This window comes from Meleagris gallopavo, chromosome 15 (assembly GCF_905368555.1).
Source record: "Meleagris gallopavo chromosome 15, MGAL_WU_HG_1.1, whole genome shotgun sequence".
Lineage (NCBI taxonomy): Eukaryota > Metazoa > Chordata > Aves > Galliformes > Phasianidae > Meleagris > Meleagris gallopavo.
In genome coordinates this window covers 13,678,930-13,701,228 of record NC_139418.1, presented here as the reverse complement: position 1 = coordinate 13,701,228, position 22,299 = coordinate 13,678,930, and the positions used below count along the sequence as shown (strand labels likewise).

At 40.8% G+C, this 22,299-nt stretch overlaps 2 protein-coding genes across 12 annotated transcripts in view; both read right to left on the bottom strand.

The window, feature by feature from the left end:
• Positions 1 to 1,245: 1,245 nt before the first annotated feature.
• Positions 1,246 to 10,072, bottom strand: CLK4 (CDC like kinase 4). Of its 2 annotated transcripts, XM_003210440.5 has the most exons (14): positions 9,920 to 10,072; positions 8,336 to 8,395; positions 7,541 to 7,698; positions 6,279 to 6,504; positions 4,994 to 5,084; positions 4,517 to 4,583; positions 3,424 to 3,540; positions 3,174 to 3,340; positions 2,977 to 3,071; positions 2,674 to 2,803; positions 2,273 to 2,355; positions 2,004 to 2,083; positions 1,722 to 1,809; positions 1,246 to 1,603 (listed from the first exon to the last, which is right to left on the bottom strand). In XM_003210440.5, the coding sequence occupies exons 2-14, from the start codon at positions 8,387 to 8,389 to the stop codon at positions 1,466 to 1,468; spliced, it is 1,494 nt and encodes a 497-aa protein (XP_003210488.3). In that variant the 5' UTR covers positions 8,390 to 8,395; positions 9,920 to 10,072; the 3' UTR covers positions 1,246 to 1,465. The 2 variants fall into 2 exon arrangements, with proteins under 2 accessions (XP_003210488.3, XP_085092869.1); XM_085236743.1 differs by lacking the exon at positions 8,336 to 8,395 and having other exon boundaries at positions 9,920 to 10,061.
• A 4,177-nt stretch (positions 10,073 to 14,249) lies between these two features.
• RASGEF1C (RasGEF domain family member 1C) overlaps positions 14,250 to 22,299 on the bottom strand; it is a 79,767-nt gene continuing 71,717 nt past the window's right edge. For all 10 annotated transcript variants that reach the window (XM_085236387.1, XM_085236384.1, XM_085236386.1 and 7 more), the window contains 2 exons: positions 21,959 to 22,031; positions 14,250 to 21,566 (listed from right to left, as the gene is read on the bottom strand). In XM_085236387.1, the coding sequence (XP_085092513.1) occupies positions 21,542 to 21,566; positions 21,959 to 22,031 (98 nt within the window). In that variant the 3' untranslated portion in view covers positions 14,250 to 21,541. The remainder of the gene's footprint in view (positions 21,567 to 21,958; positions 22,032 to 22,299) is intronic.

Genomic DNA, 22,299 nt, shown 5'->3' with positions numbered 1-22,299 from the left:
CGAGAGCGCTGGGCGCGGGGAGCCGCTTCCTCCTGCACTTCTGATTTTATTCTATTTAGCGGGGAGTCTTAAGTTCTGCTCCTATATAAACACTGAACACCTCCAGACTTGGCCAGACGTCGGCTTTCTCTGTTACAGATTGCATCACACCAACTCCTGACTCATCTATAAAACACCATCAGATAACACTCAGCTCATATGCTGCAAACACAAATTAGCAAAAGCTACAAGTACTGCTTAAGCATGAGCACGCAACCTTTCACTTTCTAATTCTGATAGTGCTGATTTATAGTTATTTTTATAGATAGAAAAATATATATGCTGCTCTTTCTCCTCTGCCTTTGATTTGCATTACTTATGCTGATATGCTCAGCCAAGCGCCTGCTTTGCACCTGAGGAATGTGTGGGACAGAAAGCAGCGTGGGAGGATTCACAGTCCTCCTCAATCCCACCACACTCACTGCTGACCGAGTCGAAACCATTCAGTTCTATCTTGCAGAGGAGAAACAACGATATGAGCAGCCCAGGAAGGGGGTCTGGCTGAGGGCATAGCACCAAGCTCAGGAGGTGGCACTGCTTACGAAAGATAAGCTTTCAAAGCATCCTCCCAGCTACAGCGTAACTGATAGGCATGTCTGGAGCCTCTTGCAAATTAAGACTACCCCACGTATCTGTGGAACAGACATCAGTTTCAAATCTTACCGAGCTTTAGGACATACACATGCAAACACAAAACCTGAACTCGGTCTCCTGTGGAGCTGACAGAGTTTGCAGTTTCTCTCAAGATAAGATTCGCGTGCTAAAGCCTGCAATAAATGGCCAAAACTTGCATACTGCATCTGGAGTGGTAGACAGCCAAGACGAGCCCTTCCCACCTGCCCAGTAAGCCCTCCACACTGCACCAGTGAGTAAGAGCTAGACAAAAAAACAGCTACTCACACATGGAAGGGCAAAAGCTACCCAAGAAAATAAAGCAGCACCACTCAGGCCCTGTGTTCAGGAGTTGCAATTGAGGACCCACCCTCATCCTTCCTCTGTGACAGGCTGATCAGCGTTTCCCAGTTACCAAAATTACTTGTTCATCATTACACAGAAATATATATTTGAAGGCTTCAGGACCATCTGGTAACCACTGCAAGAGAAGGGCCTAAAGATGCCACAATGAATTCAGGGCCTATCTCAGCCAAAAAAAATGAGACTGCTGCACCCTCCGAAGAAGTGGGTGAAGTTTCAAAGAGAAAACAGTTTTCAAAAATGAAAATTACTTTTATTTTTTCGCTTCGATATCCATAATCAAGACTACAACTGCTCAACAAGATAAACATGACAGTTTACAAAACAAAAGTATTTACAGACTTAACTGTACAAAATAACTTAAAAGTTTACAAAAGTTTCATGCAACCTTTGTTGACTGACACAGTCTAGGAAATCTCCTTGGAGAAGCATAAAAGACATTTGAATTCGTTTATTTTTTTAATGGGTCAAAAAAAGGATGCTGCAAGGCTTCATCAAGAGTAATTCTTTTGGCTGGATCATACTCCAGCATCCTGCGAACGAGGTCAAACAGACTCTGATGATCTGTGTCTTGGCAATGCATGAATTCCTAGAAAAACAAACAAAGTATTTAAAAGCTCTTTCACATTTGTGAATCCAACACAATCTCGTGGTTTTATGCTTCTTGTCACTCCGTGACACAGGATAATCAAAATCTGCTCTCCTACCTTTAAAGGCTTACAGCGCCGCCTGACGTACCGGCCTGCAGAACTGTGTTCATCCCAGTCCAACTGGTTATGGTGAAAATAGTGCTTTCTGTGTGACAAGAAAAAGATGCTGTCACTGTTAGGACTGTTCCCAACTGCTTACACTCAGCTAAAGCTGACACAATCTCTCACAACACTGCAGACTAGCAGGCTAACAAGCCTGCAAGTCTTAACTGGAACATTTAAAATTGCTTTTACAACAGGAATATACTAGGCAACTTACTCCTTCTGTCATGTACTTACCTGGATTTCTTGATCATATGAGCTGGCAGAGGCCCCAGTATTCTTTCCATCATTGCCAAGTGTTCTTTACTATCATGTGTCTGTGTTTAAAAAAAAAAAGCCACATTTGCCAAAGTATCACTGCAGCATCTTGTTTTGACGATCTTATCTCTGTAATACTCATATCTTGTAAGGTTAAGCCTATTAAACTAAATGTTGACTATATGGCATTACAAGATCAAAGTCAGGAATCTGTAACAAAAATGTTCCACTTAACTTTACATGCATACCTGAAACACTGTAAATCCCAGATAATACTCAATTAGAATGCAGCCAATACTCCAAACGTCACAGGGTTGCGACCATCCCAGTGCTGCAAAACATGCAAAGTTTCTTTCACTTTTTAATATATTCTTAAAATCTGCAAACCATGAAGGATACATTTTGTTTTCATGCATCATCTGATGCCTGCCTTCCCCATTCACATCCCTCCCCACCCTGGTTGGTAGGGAGAAGGAGGGATGTGTCTCAAGTTCAAGAAATGTTTCCTTCTACTTCAGACTTCCAAAAAGTCACCACCTTTAAGAGATGGCTCAACTGTGAGAACCATGAGCCACCCCTCCAGTTTACTAAATAATGACATCAGGATGAACTGTAGTTATCTGTCAGAAGTTTGAAGGCTTCCACTGACCTAAGATGACCTCAGGAGCCCTGTAATGTCTCGTGGACACCAAAGTGCTGTGATGTTCATCATCAAAAGTTGCGCTTCCAAAATCAACCACCTTTATGTCTGTGTTCTTTAAGGTGCGCTCATCTCGCTTCTGTAAGAGAATCCAAGTGCTATTTGTTACTATTTTTAAAAGCATACTCATGCAAAAGACATCACATTATCAATTTAAACTGTTTTCAGAATTCCAGTTAACACAGTTGTGCTAAAAAGGAAACTTCAGATGAAGACAGAGTTGCAATGCTGAGAGAACAAGCACACACTTACCATTTTTGCGTTGTACTTCACTATGTAATCAGACTCCACAAACAAAATATTTTCAGGCTTTAAATCTGTATGAGTTAATTTATTATGATGTAAAACTGTAAGAAACAAAGGAAAAATATCCCATCATTAACAGATTAATTTACCAAAGTGAAAAGAGAACATAAACATGTTTGATAACAGTAATCAGGCTTACTTACAGTTTATAGATTGGCAGATCTGATAAGCCATATTTCTAATGTCATTAATATGAAATGGCAGAAAGCTGTTTTCCTTAATGAAATCATAGGTGCTAAGTCCAAGCAGCTCAAAAACAATGCAAACATGGCCATGATGATCAAACCATTCCAGCATTTGGACACAGCGGCTTAAAAAAAACAATAAGAATATAAACACACAAATTCATTCCTTTGGTGAGTTCTTGGTATGCTTCTCTACATCCATACTCACAAAGTGCTGCTGGGATCCATGGTGTTCAAGTGCTCCAACACCTGTATTTCTGAGCGGGCTGCCTCTCGGTATCTACCAACATTTTTCACTATTTTAACTGCTACATGCATTCCTCTCCTTCAAAATACAGAGAAATATCACAAACAAAACCAGTTATTATTCAACATCTACATAGCCAAAGCAGTCTAGTTACAATAAAATGAACACAAAAAAAAAAATCAAAGGTCACAGATGATTACAAGCCAGATTAGGGGAAATGTGACTGAAGCAAATTCCAAAGGAAAGCTAGGTAATACTTTTTTTTTTTTTTGAAGTAGAAACAGTTCTTGTTAAGCTCATACACCCACAGCACACACTGTTAACTATTTCTGAGACTTAGACAGCTCATTTACTTTGAACAAATATCAGGAATCTACCTAAAAGATGACACAAAAACTTGCAAATCTCTCTTCTGAGAAAACAACTGCAAGAATTTGTCCATTTTTTGGCAGCTTACGTAACTTGTTCCAGCTCTCAGTGCTCCTAAAGGCATCAGTGCATTTATTTTATTGCAGTAATTCATTTTATTAAGTTTGTATCCTGAATATTTTGTGCTTGTACAAGCAAATCTGCACTCAGTAGCACACTGAAACGCTAAGGATATTACTCTAAAGAACACAGCCACACTAAGTCTACTCTATCCTATTCTCTCACTGACAATTTTAAACCATCTCTGTACTTCGGAATACCTTCTGTCTTCACAACATGATCTCAGGCTCCAGTAATTAGTGATTTGTACCATGCACTTAAATAGTTTGTAAAGAAATACATGTATATACACACACAGAGACACACACACACAAAAAGGATTATTTTTGAAAGAAATCTTCTCGGGCAGATGTTTCTCAAGAAGAATGTGGCAAAATAAATTTACTGTTAAGGACAGATTCTCAAAATCTAAGAGGAAAAGCAACCAAAAATATTTCTTTATATGCCATCTTATAAAGTCAATACCATGCAAGGGCTGTCACAGAGCAGAAGGAGAAACAAAAAAAACTTTAATTTCCGAGCTGAGCAGCACCTTGTGGCACGAGGGGCACTTACTGACACTTACATATCATGATCTATGCACTCCACCACTTTTCCAAAAGCGCCTTCTCCTAAAGTCGCAACAATTTCATCTAAAAAGAACAAACCAAAGTCAGAATTATGTAACTACTTAGGTAAGAATGAATATTACTAATGCAGATCTTAAAATGTGCCATTACAAAAAGCATAATTACTTTAAATCTCAGCAACAGAACGTGTTATTTTATTGGACAGGCGTCATGAAAACAGTTAGCCAAAAAAACCCTATCTCTTGCTCTAATCTCAAAACTGAAGTTCATTTACTACTTGCAACTTTTTGAATACAGTACTTAAAACTCTACAGAAAAGAAGATATGCAAAAAAACAAAAGCACGAAAAAAACAAACAGAACAAAAAGAGTAATGAAGATTTCCTCAGCCCCCCTCCTCTGACATACTATTCTATAAACAGACTTTTTTGCTGAAAAGTTTTTTTAAAAAAAGTGTTGAAAAATGTTCTATACATCTTGCTCTTAGAACGTCTCCACTTTCACAGATCAGGTGACCCTCCTCATCATCCTCTACACTCCTGGATCTTTTCCTTCGGTGACTCTTCTGGAAACGGCACCAAGATCGTCCAGCCAATCAATATATCAGAGTGAATTCAGGGCAGAATACGCAATTCATTCAGCGGGGAGATATTCAGGCATTCAGTAACGCACCAGGCCACGAACAGTTGGCAGGAGCAATTTCAAATTCAGTCCCCAGAAATTCACAGGGCACAGTTTATGTTACAGAAGAAAAACATGGCAAGGAACAGATTTTCAGATAAATACTTAAAGCGATAAGGCAACAGAAAAAAACAACACAATTTTGACTCTCAAATAGTGGCTTAATTGAAAACAGATTAAGTATGCAACGTCATTATTTCTAATACTTTGCTATCATATAGCAAAAAGCAATATTTGTTTACATAGCTAAGCTTACAGTCAGATGAAATGTCTTTATTTTTAAAATGTACAATTCTTCTCATCTAAATATTAAAGACTATCAAGTAATTTTACTTCCCTTGTAGATAAAGAGTGAAGAAAAATTACTTTCAAGCTACTGGTCTGCATGGCATAATCCACTACAACCTGCTGTTTCTATAGCAGGAACATGACATAAAATACTCACAGCTAAGATTGACCAGCAAGCATTGTGCCCATCATGAGAAATTCAGTGTGCCTTCTACGAAGGCAAGCAGCAAGCTTATCATATATCTTCAGTGAGACATTAGCTGCCATTGGCCACGCACATGGCTTAGTAAAGTTTCCTGAAATCAGGCGTAGAATTGTGCAGCTTCTTCTCATCAATTTACCAGACATGCATGTTCCATATACCCAATTGGGTTTATTTTAAAAGGCATTTTATTTCAATTGCTTTTAATAATAAGATGGATGGCATCTTACAGCCTACCTGAAAACCAGACAGTTCACTATGCTGCAAGACTAAAGGGATGACTGCTCTGTACAACAGCATAGTTACGTGCCTTCGTTTTCAAGGTAACATTTCTCAGAATAATCCCAGTGCTGTGGCTACTTGCTACCTCCATACCCAGTGTGCAGCTACTGCTGGCCCCCCCAACAGTCCCATCCAAAACTCATTACTAAGAACATACTCATATCCTCACAAATGGATTCAACTACAAATCCTTCAATAATAAAATAGTTCCCCAAAGTACTGTGATCAGGAATTGAAGTTCTAGCAGTCACTTAAGAAGTCTATTGCCACTAATTCATTAATAATAAAGTTAAAAATTACTCATACCGAATGTGATTGGTGACTGGAGCAATGATGCCTCTTATGCTTCCTTTTATGACTACTTTTCCTGCTCCGACCAGAGGATTTGCTATAGTGATGATGGTGACTCTTTTCATAGTCTCTCTGATAATGCCTGTGGTCATATACTTCACAGAAGTCATTTCTGTACTCCTCAACATATCTCCGGTCATGATGGTCTCTTTCATTTATGGCTCTATCGTCCAAATAATGACTGAAAATATATTTTAAGTGAATGTTCTCCACTTCAAAAACTTGCGGTTCCAACAAGATAAGTGATTGAACTGAGTTACACAGCATCCGTCTTTACACCAAAGAACTTTTCTAATTAACTCCCTCCTCAAAAGAAGTGGAGCTTTTCACATTACTTTGTTAGGAACTAATGACATTGTCAGTCTCAAATTCATAGTAGCCATCCACAGGAACAATAAATACATCATCAGTTCAGTTTGCATAGTAAGAAAGAAATCTGGCCTCAAAAAGGAGAGACACTTTCTAAAATACATCAAACAAATCAAGTTACAATCTCCAAAGCCAAAGGATAAAATGCTCCTGCTACAACAATAACCCCCTTCTGCTCTTCCAAAGCTCCAAGTATTGAAAAGTAAAGACAGAACCTGGAGATTTTAAGATAAGCAGTATTGTTCCTTAGTGCTCTATCGTCAACAACGAATACTTAAGAAAGTATCTGGATGAAGAATCTTCTGCCCAGAAAAAACAAAAGCCGAACAGCCTTAAAGCCGCAGAGGCAAGGAGCCCCAGCTGCTGTACACATACCCCTGCCAGCATTTTACAAGCATGACTATGAGCTCTTAAAAGAGTTCCATGGGATCTTCTTCTCAAAGGAAAAACAGAAAAACACATCCTTCCAGGGAAAGCAGGGTGGAAGAAAAAGCAAATTACCTCCACATTATTAAGTGAAATCTAACTCATACTTACCATTTATTAAACAAACCTTCTCTTCCCCTCCTTTTGTTCACATTAAAAGTAAGCAAACGGACACATTTTTCACTTGAAATTTAATACTGAATGTTTAACTGGTAATAGCGAACCAAACTAGTAACACTCATTGCTTTTATTAAAGAATTCCTATTTAATGATTTAAATCCTGCATACAAACTACCTCTTAAGCTTGTCTTGAGTCGAACCTTAAGGAATTACCAGCTCTGCACATCTAGAAACTCTTATCACGAACATCTATTTTAGATACAATAAGAAGTATTAGCACTACTCAATTCAGAGTCTTATACCTTTCTGAAACATGATTTGGTTTATAGTGCTTGCTTTCCTGTCCACTGCTGTGGGACCGTTTCCTGCGCTTACGGCTGCTGCTGTGCTTTCTCTGATCCCAGCTCCTCCTGTCATCCCACTCAGGGCAGTGGCTTTGTTTTGAATGGCGCATCTGCTCCTGAAAAACATAACAAACAAAAAACACAAACCAAACAAACAACACACACAAAAAAAACACACAGAAGACAAAAGTGTTACACTGATATTTGTAGCTGTGAGTCCATTACTGTAGTTTCTTCAAATGACAGAACTAGAAAACCATTTCCTCAATTCTTCTTCCTTAGCTTCAACCTCACATTACTGAGGTGAGCAAACATAGTTTTCCCATCCTAACGCTGTTACGAAACACAAATCAAGGCTAAATGGGCCAACTCATCTTTGCTTAATAGCTTCAAACATGTTATCAGAGCGTGTTTTAAATAAACTCTCAAGTGACTAAAGAGAATCATTTCCTTAAAGAGGCTTCTCCTGGAGAGACCTTAACCTTCAAATATTCTGACAAACTGCAGATTTAGCTCTTCATACCATGGGTACATAAGTTACTACGTGAAAGCCACATATGTGGGATGTGTTTGTTGGCCTCAAACACATCCCACAAACCTGTTGGGTTTTTTTTGTTGTTTTTTTAAGTAATCATACAGCGCATGTTGATAAATTAACCTAACTGAGGTACCACGAGCCAAGCCACAGTTTTTGAACTCTGCCAGCACGCAGGTGCTCCACAGTACAGCTGACTTGCCAAAGACAAAACCCACCAACTTCTGTTGCTGGACGTTATATGCAGGAATTCGGTGTTCAAACAGGTACATGCACAGCTGAAAAAAAAAAAGCAAAGCACAGCTGTAGAACTAAGAGTCCATCAGGATCGACTGCATGCATTTCATCTCCTTATCAAAAATAAGCTGACATATTTCCTTCAGTGTTCTTCTTTCTGAAGAGCAAACTAAGCATTTTCACAGTACTTAGTGACAGCAAGAACAGAAGTTTAGAAATAACTGTAACATTAAAAAATAAGGGCATTTCACTGTGCAAACTGTCACTAACAAAACTGGTTGCCTCTACACCAACTGGAGGCATGAAGAAGGGAATTTTTAGAACACATACATGGCAACCTGCTTCTGAAAAAGAAGTCTGCTAAGACACTTAACATTTCTGACAAGCGGGTAGTTAAAAAAAAAAATCACTTGCTTGTTTTACAGAAATGCTTTAAATACTGCAAAACTAATTGACTGGACATCTGAGTCAGATTCAGCTCTCCTGAAAATCTTATTCACATTAGTAAGAAATAAAAATATGAATCCACCAATAAACATGCCTGAAGGGTCAAGACAGAAATAAGATCTGTCAATGCTTCGTTTCTTATTTTCCTACCCACCTCTATAGCCATTTTTCTCTATTTCCAACCTATATAACTGTGAGACACTCTCAGGTTGCAGCTATTCTATTTTTGAGGTGGAAAGCATTCTGCTCCCCCAGCCAACTCTCTCACAGGTGAACTAAGGATTTTACTCCGTCCCATTTGCAGCCTGCAATGAGGCTCTACAAAAGGGGCAAATATTAAATAAAATCCCTACAAAAGAGCCCTGCAGAGGGAAGGTGGGCATTTCCCACGGAAATCTCGAGAAAAGGTTTTGCTGAGGACAAACCACTGATTAACTGCACTTCAGTCCAGAGTTAATAAAGACAGAAGCTGCGTGCCCTGAAGGGACCGGAGTAAATGCTGATGAGCACATAACGAGCAAGTAACTGCTGCAGACTGTTGGAGAACCAACCCGTGCAAGGCCCGATCCATTTCATAGCAGGATTTACCTTACGATTTTTATTTTTTTTTTGCGCTCTTGCGGACTCTCTCTAAATTTATGCACCGAAGCCCTTACGTAACACTGACAGCTGACACGAACACAAGCCTTCCTACACAGCTCGTGGTCCCAACGCGCCCCACGGGCCGCCCTCTGACCCGTTCCTCCACACGGGGCCGTGCAGCCGCGGCCCGCCGGCTCTGCGCACGCAGCGTTTTCTCAGTGCCCCCCCCCCCCCCCGCCAACCCGGCAAGCATCGGAAGGTCACGGCTCAGCTCCGCCGGCACGGCCGAAGTCCGCCGCCCTCCGTGCTCCGATTCCCCCGCTGCGCTGTACTCAAAGCTCCACAGGGGGCTGCTGGACCCGCGGGCCGCCTCGCACCGCACCGCCCTCCCTCACGCTGCTCCCCCGGCCCTGTGGCCCACCCCCATCGAACCCCTCCGCTCCAGCCTTCCTAGAAACAGTAAAGAGAGAGAGAAAAAAAAGAAAAAAAGAAAGAAAAAAAAAGAACCGAAGAATCGGGCCGCCTCCGTCACTTACAGCTGAGAAAAAAGGCGAGCGAGACCCGCGTCCGCCCTGCGCGCACCAACAAAATGGCGTCGGCAGCCGAAGGCAGAACGCTGCTCCTCCACCGTCCGCCCCGCTCCCGGAAGCGCTGCGCACTGACGTCACACGCACGACGCAGAGGCGGGAGGGGCCGTTTGGGGGGGACGGACGGGACGCCCCGCCCCCTGAGCGCCTTAGTAATGGCGGGTTCCGTGAGGGCAGGTGTAGGACTGTGAGGCATTGCGCTCCCGCTCCGATTCCGGGGCAGCCCTGAGGAGCTGAGGTCTCAAATTCGCGTTGAGGTTCAAAGACCGCTTTCAGCATCACCTCATACAGAGAGCTGCTGTACCCCGGCAGACGTTGCAGCAAAGCGGTTTGGTGCCTGGTGGTTCCCACCGTTACAGCTGGCTTCAGGCTGGCACTTACGGTTTAAAGCAGCTCAAGTAGGGACTATACGAGCCTTCCCTGAGCGCAGGTCGTGCGGTGATCAAACTTTCTGCCCAAGTCAGCAGGCTGCAGTCTCCCCTCGGTGGTGCAGAATTGATCTGGCCCCACAACACAGGTGTTCCTGTGAGGAATCACGAGGACATTCCCATCCAAGAGAAGCGGGCATGGCAGAACTGGGGGCCAGGCTGCTGTGCTACTGCCATGGGGTGCCCACACAGCGCTGCCCTCAGGAACTGTGCTTCCAGCCCAGACAAAAACTCCCAGGAGAGCAAACCCTGAATTCATGCAGTATACAGTGGATAAATGTGATTGCAAACTCCTCTAACACAGAAGAGATTGTAACACACAAAGAAAGAATGTACAAATGGGGGGAAGCTGCATCTGATAGGCAACCTTCCAATTCATTAATTCGGTGTTAATGAGTCCGCTCAGGGGGAGCATTACGGATCTCTGCCTGTTAGTGGGTGCACTGAAACATCCTGAACTCAGGACCTCTTTCCCAGAACGGCTTTAACACATTTTCCCTCTGACACACAGAACTTTCCTAACTGGAACACTGAGCACAGTGCCTAATGTGAGTGTTCCTTTAGTTGAACAAGTGGGCCTTTCTAACATTAGTTCCCAAACTATCAGCAAACAGTACTAAAATGGAAGACATTTAAATCTGGTTTTCACTAGATCAAAAGGCCTGTTTCTCTTCCTTTATTTGTTTTTTAAGAATAGAAACTGAGTTATGGAGCTCTATATATTGCCATTTGTCTTTAGAAAAGCCATGTTACCTTGTAGTCCTTGTCATACACCTAATCTCTCAATGCCAAGGACAGCTTTGACGGTTTGTTATTTTAGCACATAAATCGTTTGTTATTTACAAAGATAGCAGTAAGGTCTGCAATGTTTTGCTTTCCCAACAGCCAATTTCCCTCAGCCCCAGCCTGAGGAATAGGCAGACTGCAAGCAACAGAAAGAAAAGATAAAGAGAATATCAAAAACAACTGTACCATGAAGCAGGAGAAGCTTCCTTCTAAGATATCTTGGTTGTCATCTGTTAGCAAAAAGGATCTTCAGACTGAAAAAAGGGACAGAAATAACTGTTATTCAATATGAAAATGCGACACATGAGAGATAGTAAAATTTACTGTTTTCCATAAGAGGTTTTTGGCTGACAACTGAAGGAGGAATAAATCTGTCAGAAGTTAAGAATAATTAGCTTTTCATTTTGAGTAGTTTTGGAGAAGTGGTATATATAAATGTCGTACATTCTTCATATCAGACACACATAATGTAAATTAAGGAAATTTCACCCTGAAGCAAAAGCCTTACAACAGGCTTCACAGAGAGCAGCCTGTGTGCTGAATGCTACAAAGCAAACTTCCAAATATTGTTGTCTTTGTGCTGAACAGAGGACAGTGTGTTCAGAGATACCTCTGTAGACATTCCAAAGAAAAGTCGTATTGAGAGGAGTTCTTTTTCCTTCCTGTTCAGGAGGTGGCAGTGGAGACCCGGCAAAAGAGAGACATCAGGCTGCTGGAATTCAGGTGGTATTCCTGAGAAAGATAAAATCAGAAGTTCACTGGCCAGGACCAAGTGATGTAGTGCATAGAGAGTGAGAGCCCCTCTAGAAATGGCCGTTTTAAAAATGGCAATGATATAACAATGAAAAACCAAATTAGAGGAACTAAATCACAATGAAAATGGGAGGGAAACTCTTTTGAGTGCATTCAAAGCTCCTTCTGTTGCCAATTCGTTTGGCATTTCCTTTTGTTTATATGAGATATATCCTTGTTTAATTAGTTCCTACAACACCAAATGTGTGCGCAACTTGAGAGAGTAACTCACAATGGAACCACGCTTTACTTTGTTCTGTACAATAGAAGACATTACTCTGCACTGTTATTACCCCAGTGAGACCCATCTGTGCATGCATGAAAAGCTACATTCAGAACATTGCCCTCAAAATGCAATCTTGTATTGGTTCCTTTTTCAAGAACTTTACAGCAATAGATGATCCATCCTCACAGATGCCATTCAGGAGATGTAAATCTCATTTACTTTTCTTATTGTTTGGTTACAAAATTTAAAGCAGAGGTTGATTGCTTTGCCCAGAGCTTCAGAAGGAGGCTCAGTGACAGAGACAAAATCTCCTGGCTTTCAGTACTTTCAGAATTGTGCTTGCTTCTTTTAATTAAAATGTATTGGTTTTGTTTTTCTTCTCTCTGGTCGGTGCCTGAGTATAGTTGATTATTGGTTCTGCCTGTAGTTTGTGGATTTCTGCACTTCCAGGTTTTGAGTTTTACAGTGCTGAAGAGACTATCATAGTTGTGCCTTGCTTGGGAGCTCAAGGACAGAGTAATGACAACATGGCCTATTTAGAAGAGGCTGAATGATGGGGATGGAAAAAGAACACCAGGAACCTTTCTAAGACGTATCAGGGAAAAACGTTATTCATTTCACAAATCACTGTAACTAATGGGCAGGTGAGGAGCTGTCCCAGATTGTTGTGGCATGTGTGAATTCAAGAGATAAAGGGAGCTGTAGTGTGAATAAGCAGTGAGAACCCAGTGACAGTAGTACTTCCATCTCTTGACACTTTATTTTTTAAAGGGACACTTTTAGAAGGTTTTTTATGCAGTAGAACACAAAAATGCAAATAGCAACAGCAAAAAAACAAGTTCAAATCTGGGCTTGGAGACACATTTCCCTCATTAATAAGTTACTGGAATTTTCCTTAGGGAAGCAGGGGCCCAGAACTTAGCGTATGTGCACTTGTGTTTATTTGCATTGGTGAAGTTGTGGCCCAGTGATGACATCGCTTCCTTCGAGCTGTGACAGTGGCCAAAGGACCTGCCTCTGCAGCCTGTGGCACATCCACACACCGTGTGAATCTGCTGCGGGCAATCAGAATGCTGTGCCCTCAGTGACTGGCAGACTGCTGCTAGGGCAACATGTTTGCTTCCCAGTGTGTACGCTGGGTTTAATTTCTATAACACACAGTGCTGGGGTCACCCTGGGCTGAGCTGACCTGATCTGTTCCCTTCTATTGCAAGGCTCATAGGCTCTGCTGAAACTTCAGCTTCTCTCACTCTGCTTGTGGCATAATTGAGTCTTCCAAGGACTTTAACCTGATAAAGGTTACGGGGTTGACACTGGGAAGCCTGACTAAGCTCTAGTTCAGAGGAAATTCAGCTAGAGTTAGTTCCTCTTGGCAAGAGCTGTGCCACTGTGAGAGAACTGGGCTTGTTCACAGAAGTGTTCACTTCTGCAGGCTTTGCAGTCAGTGGTGCTGCTTACACAGCCAGGCAGAAAGCAACACACAGAAGCAATGTAATGCTTTATCAAGGAAACTCTATTGCTAAGCCTCTTTCTTTAAAACAATTTTAAGCTACTTGAAGCATGGATGTGTCTTACTGTACATACTTACTGAAATGAGTTCCCAAATAGAAGCTCTCCAACTACTGCAATACCAATAATAAAAAGCACACGTTTAAACATCAGCTGTACCACAAAGTTTTATAGGAACAGACTGAAAACATTCAGGCCAAGCTGCAGCTCTCATTGTGGTATTTTGAGCCTATGACTCCTTTTTGGGAAAACACATTATAGTGAGAAACAATAGAATTTGTCTCTTCCTTGCAGTATGAAGTGCAGTACAGTATTCCAAGTGTCTGAGTATGAAGAGAGAAGCAGTGCAGTGGAAGCAGGGAAAAGCAGACCCCACAGGTACTTTCACATCTATATCGTATTCATGAACTACAGCGTTGAGTCAGAACTCTCTCTGTATTTTTTGGTGTTTCAGAGCAATAATTTCCTTTTCAGCTCATTCTGTAATTCAGAGCTGTTGAAATCTCTACTTGAAATAAAACCGGGAAACAAAATGCACTCAGCTGGGCCAATTTTTTTTATTCTTCTTATTTGACACTCACATTACAAAATTTAGAAACCATAGACAGTTCAGGCAAACTGTTAAAACACAGTATAAATTAGGGGTTTTTAATATATAAATTCTATACACAGGTAAGTTAGCTTGAACATGACTGACAAAAGGATTTCATAACAATCTTACCACAACTGTATAAAAAGGCATGGGAGTAGGACTGGCACTATAATCATGAATGCGGGTTAAGACATTTTCCACAACAGCTATAAAGCATAACAATGACCATGCTATTCTTGCAGTGTTTATGGGGGTACAGTATGCATTTTACCATTAACATTTTGCAATATCTATGTACAGTCACAAAATCATAACAGCCACTTTCAAGTAACCTTACTGTTTTCTGCCTGCGCAGTTGATAAAGTGTTGGTAATTGCTTTGAGGACTTCCAACAAATCTACATGGTTTGAGTATTGTGGAGGGAAAAGGGATTTCAGTTCAGCCTGAAAATGAAATAGCTTAATTTAAAGAAAAAGCTGTGGAAAATACACAGCCTCTCATTACTATTGTTCACACAATCAGTACCTACCAGTCTTTTAATCCATATTTCCTTTTATCCTAGCTTACTCTTCCTTAAAAACTAATTTATTTCCGTTTTTTTCCAAGCACAGTTGTAAAAAGGAATTACAATAATAGATGAAACATAGAAGTTGCAAACAATTTGGGGTAATTTTTTGAAAGCACACATTTTCCAGGTGACCACGCACACATCTTTTAATTTCTCAGTCTGAACATAAGGACGGTTCTGCTTACTCATTTGTAAGACTGTGAATAAATGTTTTGGAGTAATATGCTCTTAGGGGATAGGTTTAAGATAGCTGGTACTGTCACATTTCACAGAGCTTGCTAAAAGTGAAAAAAACCCAAAACTAAAGTCTGATTTGTGATTCTGTGATTCTGATTTCTCACCTTTATATACTGATGAATACTCGCTAAAAGTGAAGAGTTCTGAAACCCAGAAGCCAATTTATCTTCCATCTGTGTTGCGTACTGGCAGTTTTATTTCACTTTACAGGCTGACTCGTAAGGGAAGTACTTGCCTGTTTGTAAGAATCGCATCTTAAAACACATCTCATAGCTGTGTGCTTGTATCTTGCACAAAGCTTTAAGAGTTAGGAGGATTTTACTGGAACAATTCCTTCTTCTTCAAGGTCATACTATAAGCAGTAATCCAGCTTGGGCTGTTATGAAAATACATCTTGTGTCAGCTGTCCAAACTATAGCCCCCATTTTCTCGATTCTGTGTACTCATATGCCAGACATCAGGAAACAATCACACGCTTAGCTGTCCCCCAAATATGGGGATTGTAGAAGCTTAATTAAATAATGAAAGCAATGATGCAATACTGACCAGTCACAGCTCACTGAGGAAGTTGCATTTCTCTAAAAGGTAGCTGGGTTCTGGGATTTTCTGGTCACACGTCCATTAATTAGACTGTGCACATTTCAGAATGAAATTTACTGTACAAGTATTTAACTTACAGAACATGTGAGTCCTGAACTTGAAGTCTTCTGCATTCAGGAAGGCCTGGGAGCAACGCTGCACTGCAGTTTTAGTCTGGGCTGGTACTTCTGGTGCCAGGAAGGAAGGGAGAAGGGACTCCTAAAGTGACAGCTCTGGTATATGAGTGCAGAGCCCATGTATGGCAGAGAACCAGAAAAATATTCCCATGGCATTTTGCAAGAGCTGTTTATAGAGCAAAATACCAATTCTGTGGAGGGAAAGGCATCAAGGGGAGAGATGGCAGTCCAAGCCACTCCGAATGTACAGCATTACAGTCTGAGTTTGGCCACAGTGCAAGGCAAGGGATCTAGACAAGTTATCCATAGTTAGCTTTATTCTGTAACCGAGGTTATAGCCTGAGTTTCAGTGTCTTGCACCTCTGCAGAGGGTATGAAATGCCACCCGTACAAGCTTAACTTCTAATATATATCTTGCATAGTATAAAAATGCAGAACGTGATGCCTTCTGTGCGCGCTGACAATGTAGCTGATATTTTTTACATATCTGAAAATATGCAAAAAGAACTGTAAAAGAAATAAATACAAACCAAATCTGCCTCCAGATCTGTTCCACTGAAAAAAAAAAAGTAACTTGTTTGTTGCCACCACTGCTCAACTCAGGGACTACAGAGCAGCTAATGTTGATTATAAAGAAAGGGATGCTCCAAGGCAGCGTGCTTTCCAACATATCCAATGTTAAAGTACTGGTACAGCTTGCTGCATGCATCACTATTTGTCACTGTATTCTCTCCTGCCTTGGCTTGCCCAGCTGCCACTGATATTAATAGGAATAGCACATGCACAGTTATCTTTTTCCACTCTGCTGCCATGCTGTGAAATACAAAAGTTAACAACCGTCAAGGTGTTACTCATAATTCTTTAGTACTTATTTTATCATGCTGCTTGGATCTTAAAATCTCTGTCAATGAAGTAACAAATTCTCCACTGTTTTCCAGCCCTCTCGAGGAACTTCTAGTTCCAAGAATTTTCTTGTAATTATTCTGTTGGCTGGAGGATGAAATACATTTTGCCTCGGGTGAACTTCCAATAATTTCCTACCTTTCCAAAGCACTGTATTCCAGCTTCACAAACCTCAGGGCTTGGACAGGGCTTTGCATGACAGTTTGTACTGGAAGCATCTATCACTGCTGCACCCCATCAGTGTACGCACTGCTCTATGGATACCAGATATGTCGATGCTGTTCCCCAGACACAATTCAGTAATTCCCTGCACCAAATACTGAGGTAATCTCATTTAACAGATAACATTAACAAAAAAGAAAAGAATGTTTTTGGCCCACAGTTGAGCCTTTGAGAAGGGAGCAAGGAGCTTTGCCACGCTTCCTCACCTCTTCCTAATCCTATTCTGCAGGCGCAACAATGGAAATACTCAGTTTACAATCAAAGGGGTTTTAATTTCTGATAAAAGACACTCCTGAGACAGTAAGGCTGATTTCTACTGCTTTAAAAAAAAAGGTTTCAAAGCCAGAAGGCCAAATGCTCTCAGATGTAAATTAATTCTCTGGATCAAATTCCTTGAATTTGCTTCTGAAACTTCAGCAACGTCAGAGAAGACATTTGCCAAGTCTGGATTTTCACCCTATTAAGTGCACCTGCCTATCTGAGAGTTAGAACTGGTCCTAACAAAAGACCAAGGACTATTCAAGTTGCCAATGTAATTTAATCCCTATGAATAACCTGAAGCAGTGCTACAGTTACAGCACTGCTCCAAAACCCATCAAAATCAATTGGAGTTTTTTCCCTGGCACATCACTGAGCTTGAGCTTGGTCTCTCCCATAAAACACAGTCATTATTAGGCCAGATACTGTAAGCAAAACAGTATATTTTCTACCAACACATTTTCTTTTTGATAACTCCAACTATATATTCAGTAATCTGAATGGTGTTCTAAGCTGGATTTACCATCGTGCAAACCAGTGCTCGTGTGCTTTAAGAAAAGGTGCATAAACTATTGCAATAAAACATGATAAACTAACCAAGGTATCAGTAATGGGCTGGTCTGATTGTAAGCAGGTGATTATCTTATCAATACTGACCACATCTTAACATAGTTCCAAGCTAAGGAAAACATCTCTATGCTTGAACTGATTCTAATTCGAAGTGCCTTAGCAGCCGTGTCTGCACTGTGTTGATCCCAGCACTGCTGAGATCACAGTTTGATTCCAGACCTGCATGTGCTCTATCTGTGTGGGGAGCTCCCACCAGTCGTACAGCAGGACTGCCACCTGCCTAGCAGAGGGATTACGATGTGCTGTGCAATTGCACCCTGGTGCGTGGGGTTCCTCTGGGTGAGACTCCACGAGTTTCCTACCTTCCAAATTCAGTCAGAGGAGATCTATGTTTAATTATCTATCCAGCTTTTATGAGGTGATGTGATTGATGCTGATGTGAAATTGAGGGCGAGATTGTATGATTAACTGTCTTTTGGAAGGCACTGAGCAAGTTCCTCTGCTGACTTCAACACAAGCTGAAGGCACACAACTCGTATTTTGATGAGCTCTGGATCTAGCCCTATGTTGCAGAATGGCACTCTCAAAAAATGAAATACAGGACCACTCTGATTACACAAGAGGAGTGCAGAAATGATTTAATATATTTAGGTCTTTTCACATATTGCTGTTTGGGAGAAGCTAAGTTAATGCTTCTGAAAGTCATCTCACTGGCTTAAGGATGATCTGGGGCTTCTGAAAGTCCCACTAAGACGCTCATCTCTAGTTTTGCACTGTTCTCTGTGCTGCATTAGCTCGTGCAGTTATCAGGGAGGCAAATTCACTAAAAAATAGTGGTGGAAAGCCATGGCATAACTAACTGTAACTTGTCTTTGTGTTAGTCTAATGACTACATGCCTTACAGTTATTTTGCAAGGTGCAAGCAGCATTTCTGGAGATCACACACTGTTCTGAGTACTGGCATCAATATGCCATGCACCTCTGTGAGGCATTAATTGCTTCAGTATCCACCGAGAGATGAGGATGTTTAGCACCTTTGAAAAAAAACCCTTTTAAATGTGGAATTATATAAAGGCTTAAAGACGATCTGGTGCTTCTGAAAGTCCCACTAAGCCCTTAATACCTCCCTAAATCTAACTTCAGTGCTTTCATTTTGGGGATTGAAAATTTTGGACTGTGAATGTAATTTAGTTTGCAGCAGTGATAAATGCTATGAGTCCAAATTTTAACTCATACTTACAAAATTGCCTGAATTCACAGAAGGTACCCGAGGATGTAAAATATCATGAGAAATGAAAATTCGATTCATCTTTGGGTGTTATCACCTCAGCTACACCGGCCTCTATTGATCACTGGAAAATGATCATTTGCACTTTAAAAAGCAGTTTTAGGGAAAGGCCCATCCACCCACAGTGGGTTTCAGATAACTAAAAAATCTGTTCTGCCATGAAGTCATGCTGTGCATGTGTAATACAGACATTACAAACAACAACAACAAAAAACCATTTAGCAAACACATGTAAGCATTGCCATTGTTTATGGATATGGTTATGGTTATTGCTCTGGATTTGGTTGGAATTAAACAATTTTTTAATGGCATCATTTTGGAAATGGTTCTGCTGGAAGCAATGGCTATGTGTGTGTGTTTCCCTGTATAGCTCTCAGCTCATGGACACAAATTAACAAACAGTGTATCAACAGTATCACCGGAATAATTGCTCCTTGGCTGGAAGGATGCCATCCCATCCTCACACTTAGTTCTTCCATACAGAGCCCGAGTACAGACATGACATTTTTATGTTCCCCCTGCTTGAACTTGTGTGCAGGTAGATAAATGAAGAGGAGAATCAGCGCTCTCCATCACATCCCTGTGTATGCACATCTAAAGAAGCTGTCCTGGACAGTTCAGCCAGCTGCAAGAGTGGATGCCATGTGGCCATGATCCAGACTGCAAAGGTTTCCACAGATCAAAACCCAACCTAAGAACTGCACTGGAGACACCAAGCGTTAACATATGACACAGAACATGTCTCAGGCCATTGTTCTCGAGATCAGCTCAGCTGCCTGGGCTGCCCTCAAATACTGCCTCACAAATGCCTCATATTTCAACGTCTCACCCAGGCATGGACAACCTTTGCGAGGTCTGGCAGCGGGCAGGAGCAGTTTCAGCTTTCTGTCTAAAAGCGCAGGCCAGTACAGACAGCATTTATGATTAGCTTCAGTTTTCCAAACCCTATGGCCATTTGGAATCACTCTAAATTGAAATACAGAAGTTAATGATTTCAAAGAAAGCTTTATGTCCTGCTATTATAGACAGAGTGGAACATCTGAAAGGTCAGCATCAAGTCAGTAATAAAGCAAAGTATCACATGGCGTTCAGGTTTCAGCTAAGCTTTTTGAGGTTTTTGGGGGGGCAAGTGGGAACAGCCCTTCCACATACATACAGTCCTTCCACACACAAACTCTTCTGGCTTTTGACTCTACCATCCACATAGTTCATTATCACTTATTATATATGTTAAAGTAGCACCATGATCACTATACAAATTTAAAAAGAAGACGTAGTCCCTGCTTGCTATTACCTGTAAGGAAGTGGTAGATACTGTGTAGAATCTAAAAACTAAAGAGGAAGAAAATGGTTATCTGCTAACAAATGACAGATCTTGCACTTGAGTGCATTCATTCGAGCCTGAAACCCTTTCTTTTTTTTAAAGAAATTACCCTTTGTCTTATAGAGCAATTATTTCTTCCTTCCAATCCTCTTAGTATCAAATTGCAAAATAAACAGTACTGTCTAATACTGTACAATAATGCAGTATCCTTTTTCTTTAAGTGTGATAAAGCCCTCTAAAGGATGCACCTCGGCAGGAACGAAATTATGGAATAGGCTACGCACATTAAATAGAGGTAAACTTCTCTACAGAGTCCATCTTCTTCAGTTCAGCTTTAAATGTTGGGTGTAGGGGGTCTTTAAGGACTACCATATACAACCTCCTCAGATCTGCCAACATTCACAGTAAGAAAAACAACAGCAGAGGCAGGAATAGTAACTAAGCCATAGTCATACTTCAGATTGTTCTCTGTAAAAATTCATGGGATTTGCACAGCTCTCCCATGCTGATGTGATCCGTATGTGACATACATGGATATCTATGAGCGAGTGATGTCATTTTCATCCACTGGAAGCTTATACCTGTTGCAGTCAGTGCTTTGTTCAACAAGGCTGGGGGACTGCTAATGTTAGATTAAGTAGTTCTTTCTTCATTCAGCAATTAACCAGATTGCTGCTATGTCTGATTTAATTTTATAATCCTCAGAGGGTTTAAAGAGCTGCTGTCTGAAGCACCTGCTTCTGAAATATTTATTTCTATTTTTTGTCTTTTTTTTTTTCTTTCCTCCCTTTAGCAGTACCATGGTTCTCCATGCTCCTGATTTTCTTCTATTTTCCTTCAGAGGCAAAAGTTACAGTGATCCTGACGCAGTTTGGGCACAGCCACAAATAATCTGTTTGTCCTTCCTCTCTGTCTCAGAGTTAGAAAAGCGTCCTTGTGCACAGTTCTGTTGATTTCAGTGGATGAATCCAGTTCATCCATCACGTTAGGCAGTCAAAAAAAAGAAAAAAAAAAAAGAAAAAAAAAAAAGAAAGGCTAAAAAAAACTCAAAAAAAGAATTTGTCTAAATCCCAAACAGGCATCTTTGGAATCAGTAGTGCAAAATGTTTGCGGATTTCTTTTCTTTGACCTACTGCAGTAATCTCTTTATCTTCAAGTCTTTCCTAAAATAGTGGATCTGTAAATTTAAAACATAAGAACAATGAATGAGTAGTAGTTATAAAGTGTGTTGGTTTTCTGTTTCCTTTTGTTTTTACATCACTGTCTTCGGATTCTCATTTACACCAAACCGTGTTACATCTCTTATAAGAGACACAGACTGTAGGAGGATTCCATTAAACTTGGAGACCTCTACTGCATGGCTACAGCGCTGCAGAAACGCACAAGTGGAGAACAATGTCCTTTAAATGGTGGATAATTTGAGATTAAGATTAGCTCTGTAAATTAGTCATAAATGGAAAAGACCTCCATCAGAGGTCACACTTGCAACGCCAGCACTTTACAGGCTCTGCCTATCCATGCAGCGTTTTGAAAGTACGTTAGAATTGAGCTGATAAAATGAGAGGTTACCTTAAGGATTTCCATCTGTCTTTTTCTGTTTGGTTTTCCGGACTTTCACTTTCATAAGAAGCCAGATATAAACCTGGAAAAGTTAAAGATATGTTGTTTCAACAGAAACAGTAAATCCCTATGTCTCTGCATTCATGTATGTCCTATCCTATAACATATCCTGTTCTTACAAGAGTAAGGACAGCTTGTTTTAAGTTCGTGGCTCACCACACTGCTGGCAATCAGCAGGACTCTGCTGCTTAGTTCACATTTCTATCTTTGGAAATCTGTTAGGTTAGTTTTGATGGAAGAGGAGCCCAGAGTTAAAATGTGTTAGCATGACCTGCTTATAATAATATCAA

Coding starts and splice junctions, on each gene's coding strand:
- CLK4 (XM_003210440.5), bottom strand. CDS start 8,389: ATGTACCTGTTTGAACACCGAATTCCTGCATATAACGTCCAGCAACAG. Junction 5,085..6,278: donor CCAGTCACCAATCACATTCG/GTATGAGTAATT, acceptor TGCCGTTTCCAG/AAGAGTCACCGAAGGAAAAG. Junction 1,810..2,003: donor CATATGATCAAGAAATCCAG/GTAAGTACATGA, acceptor CTTGTCACACAG/AAAGCACTATTTTCACCATA.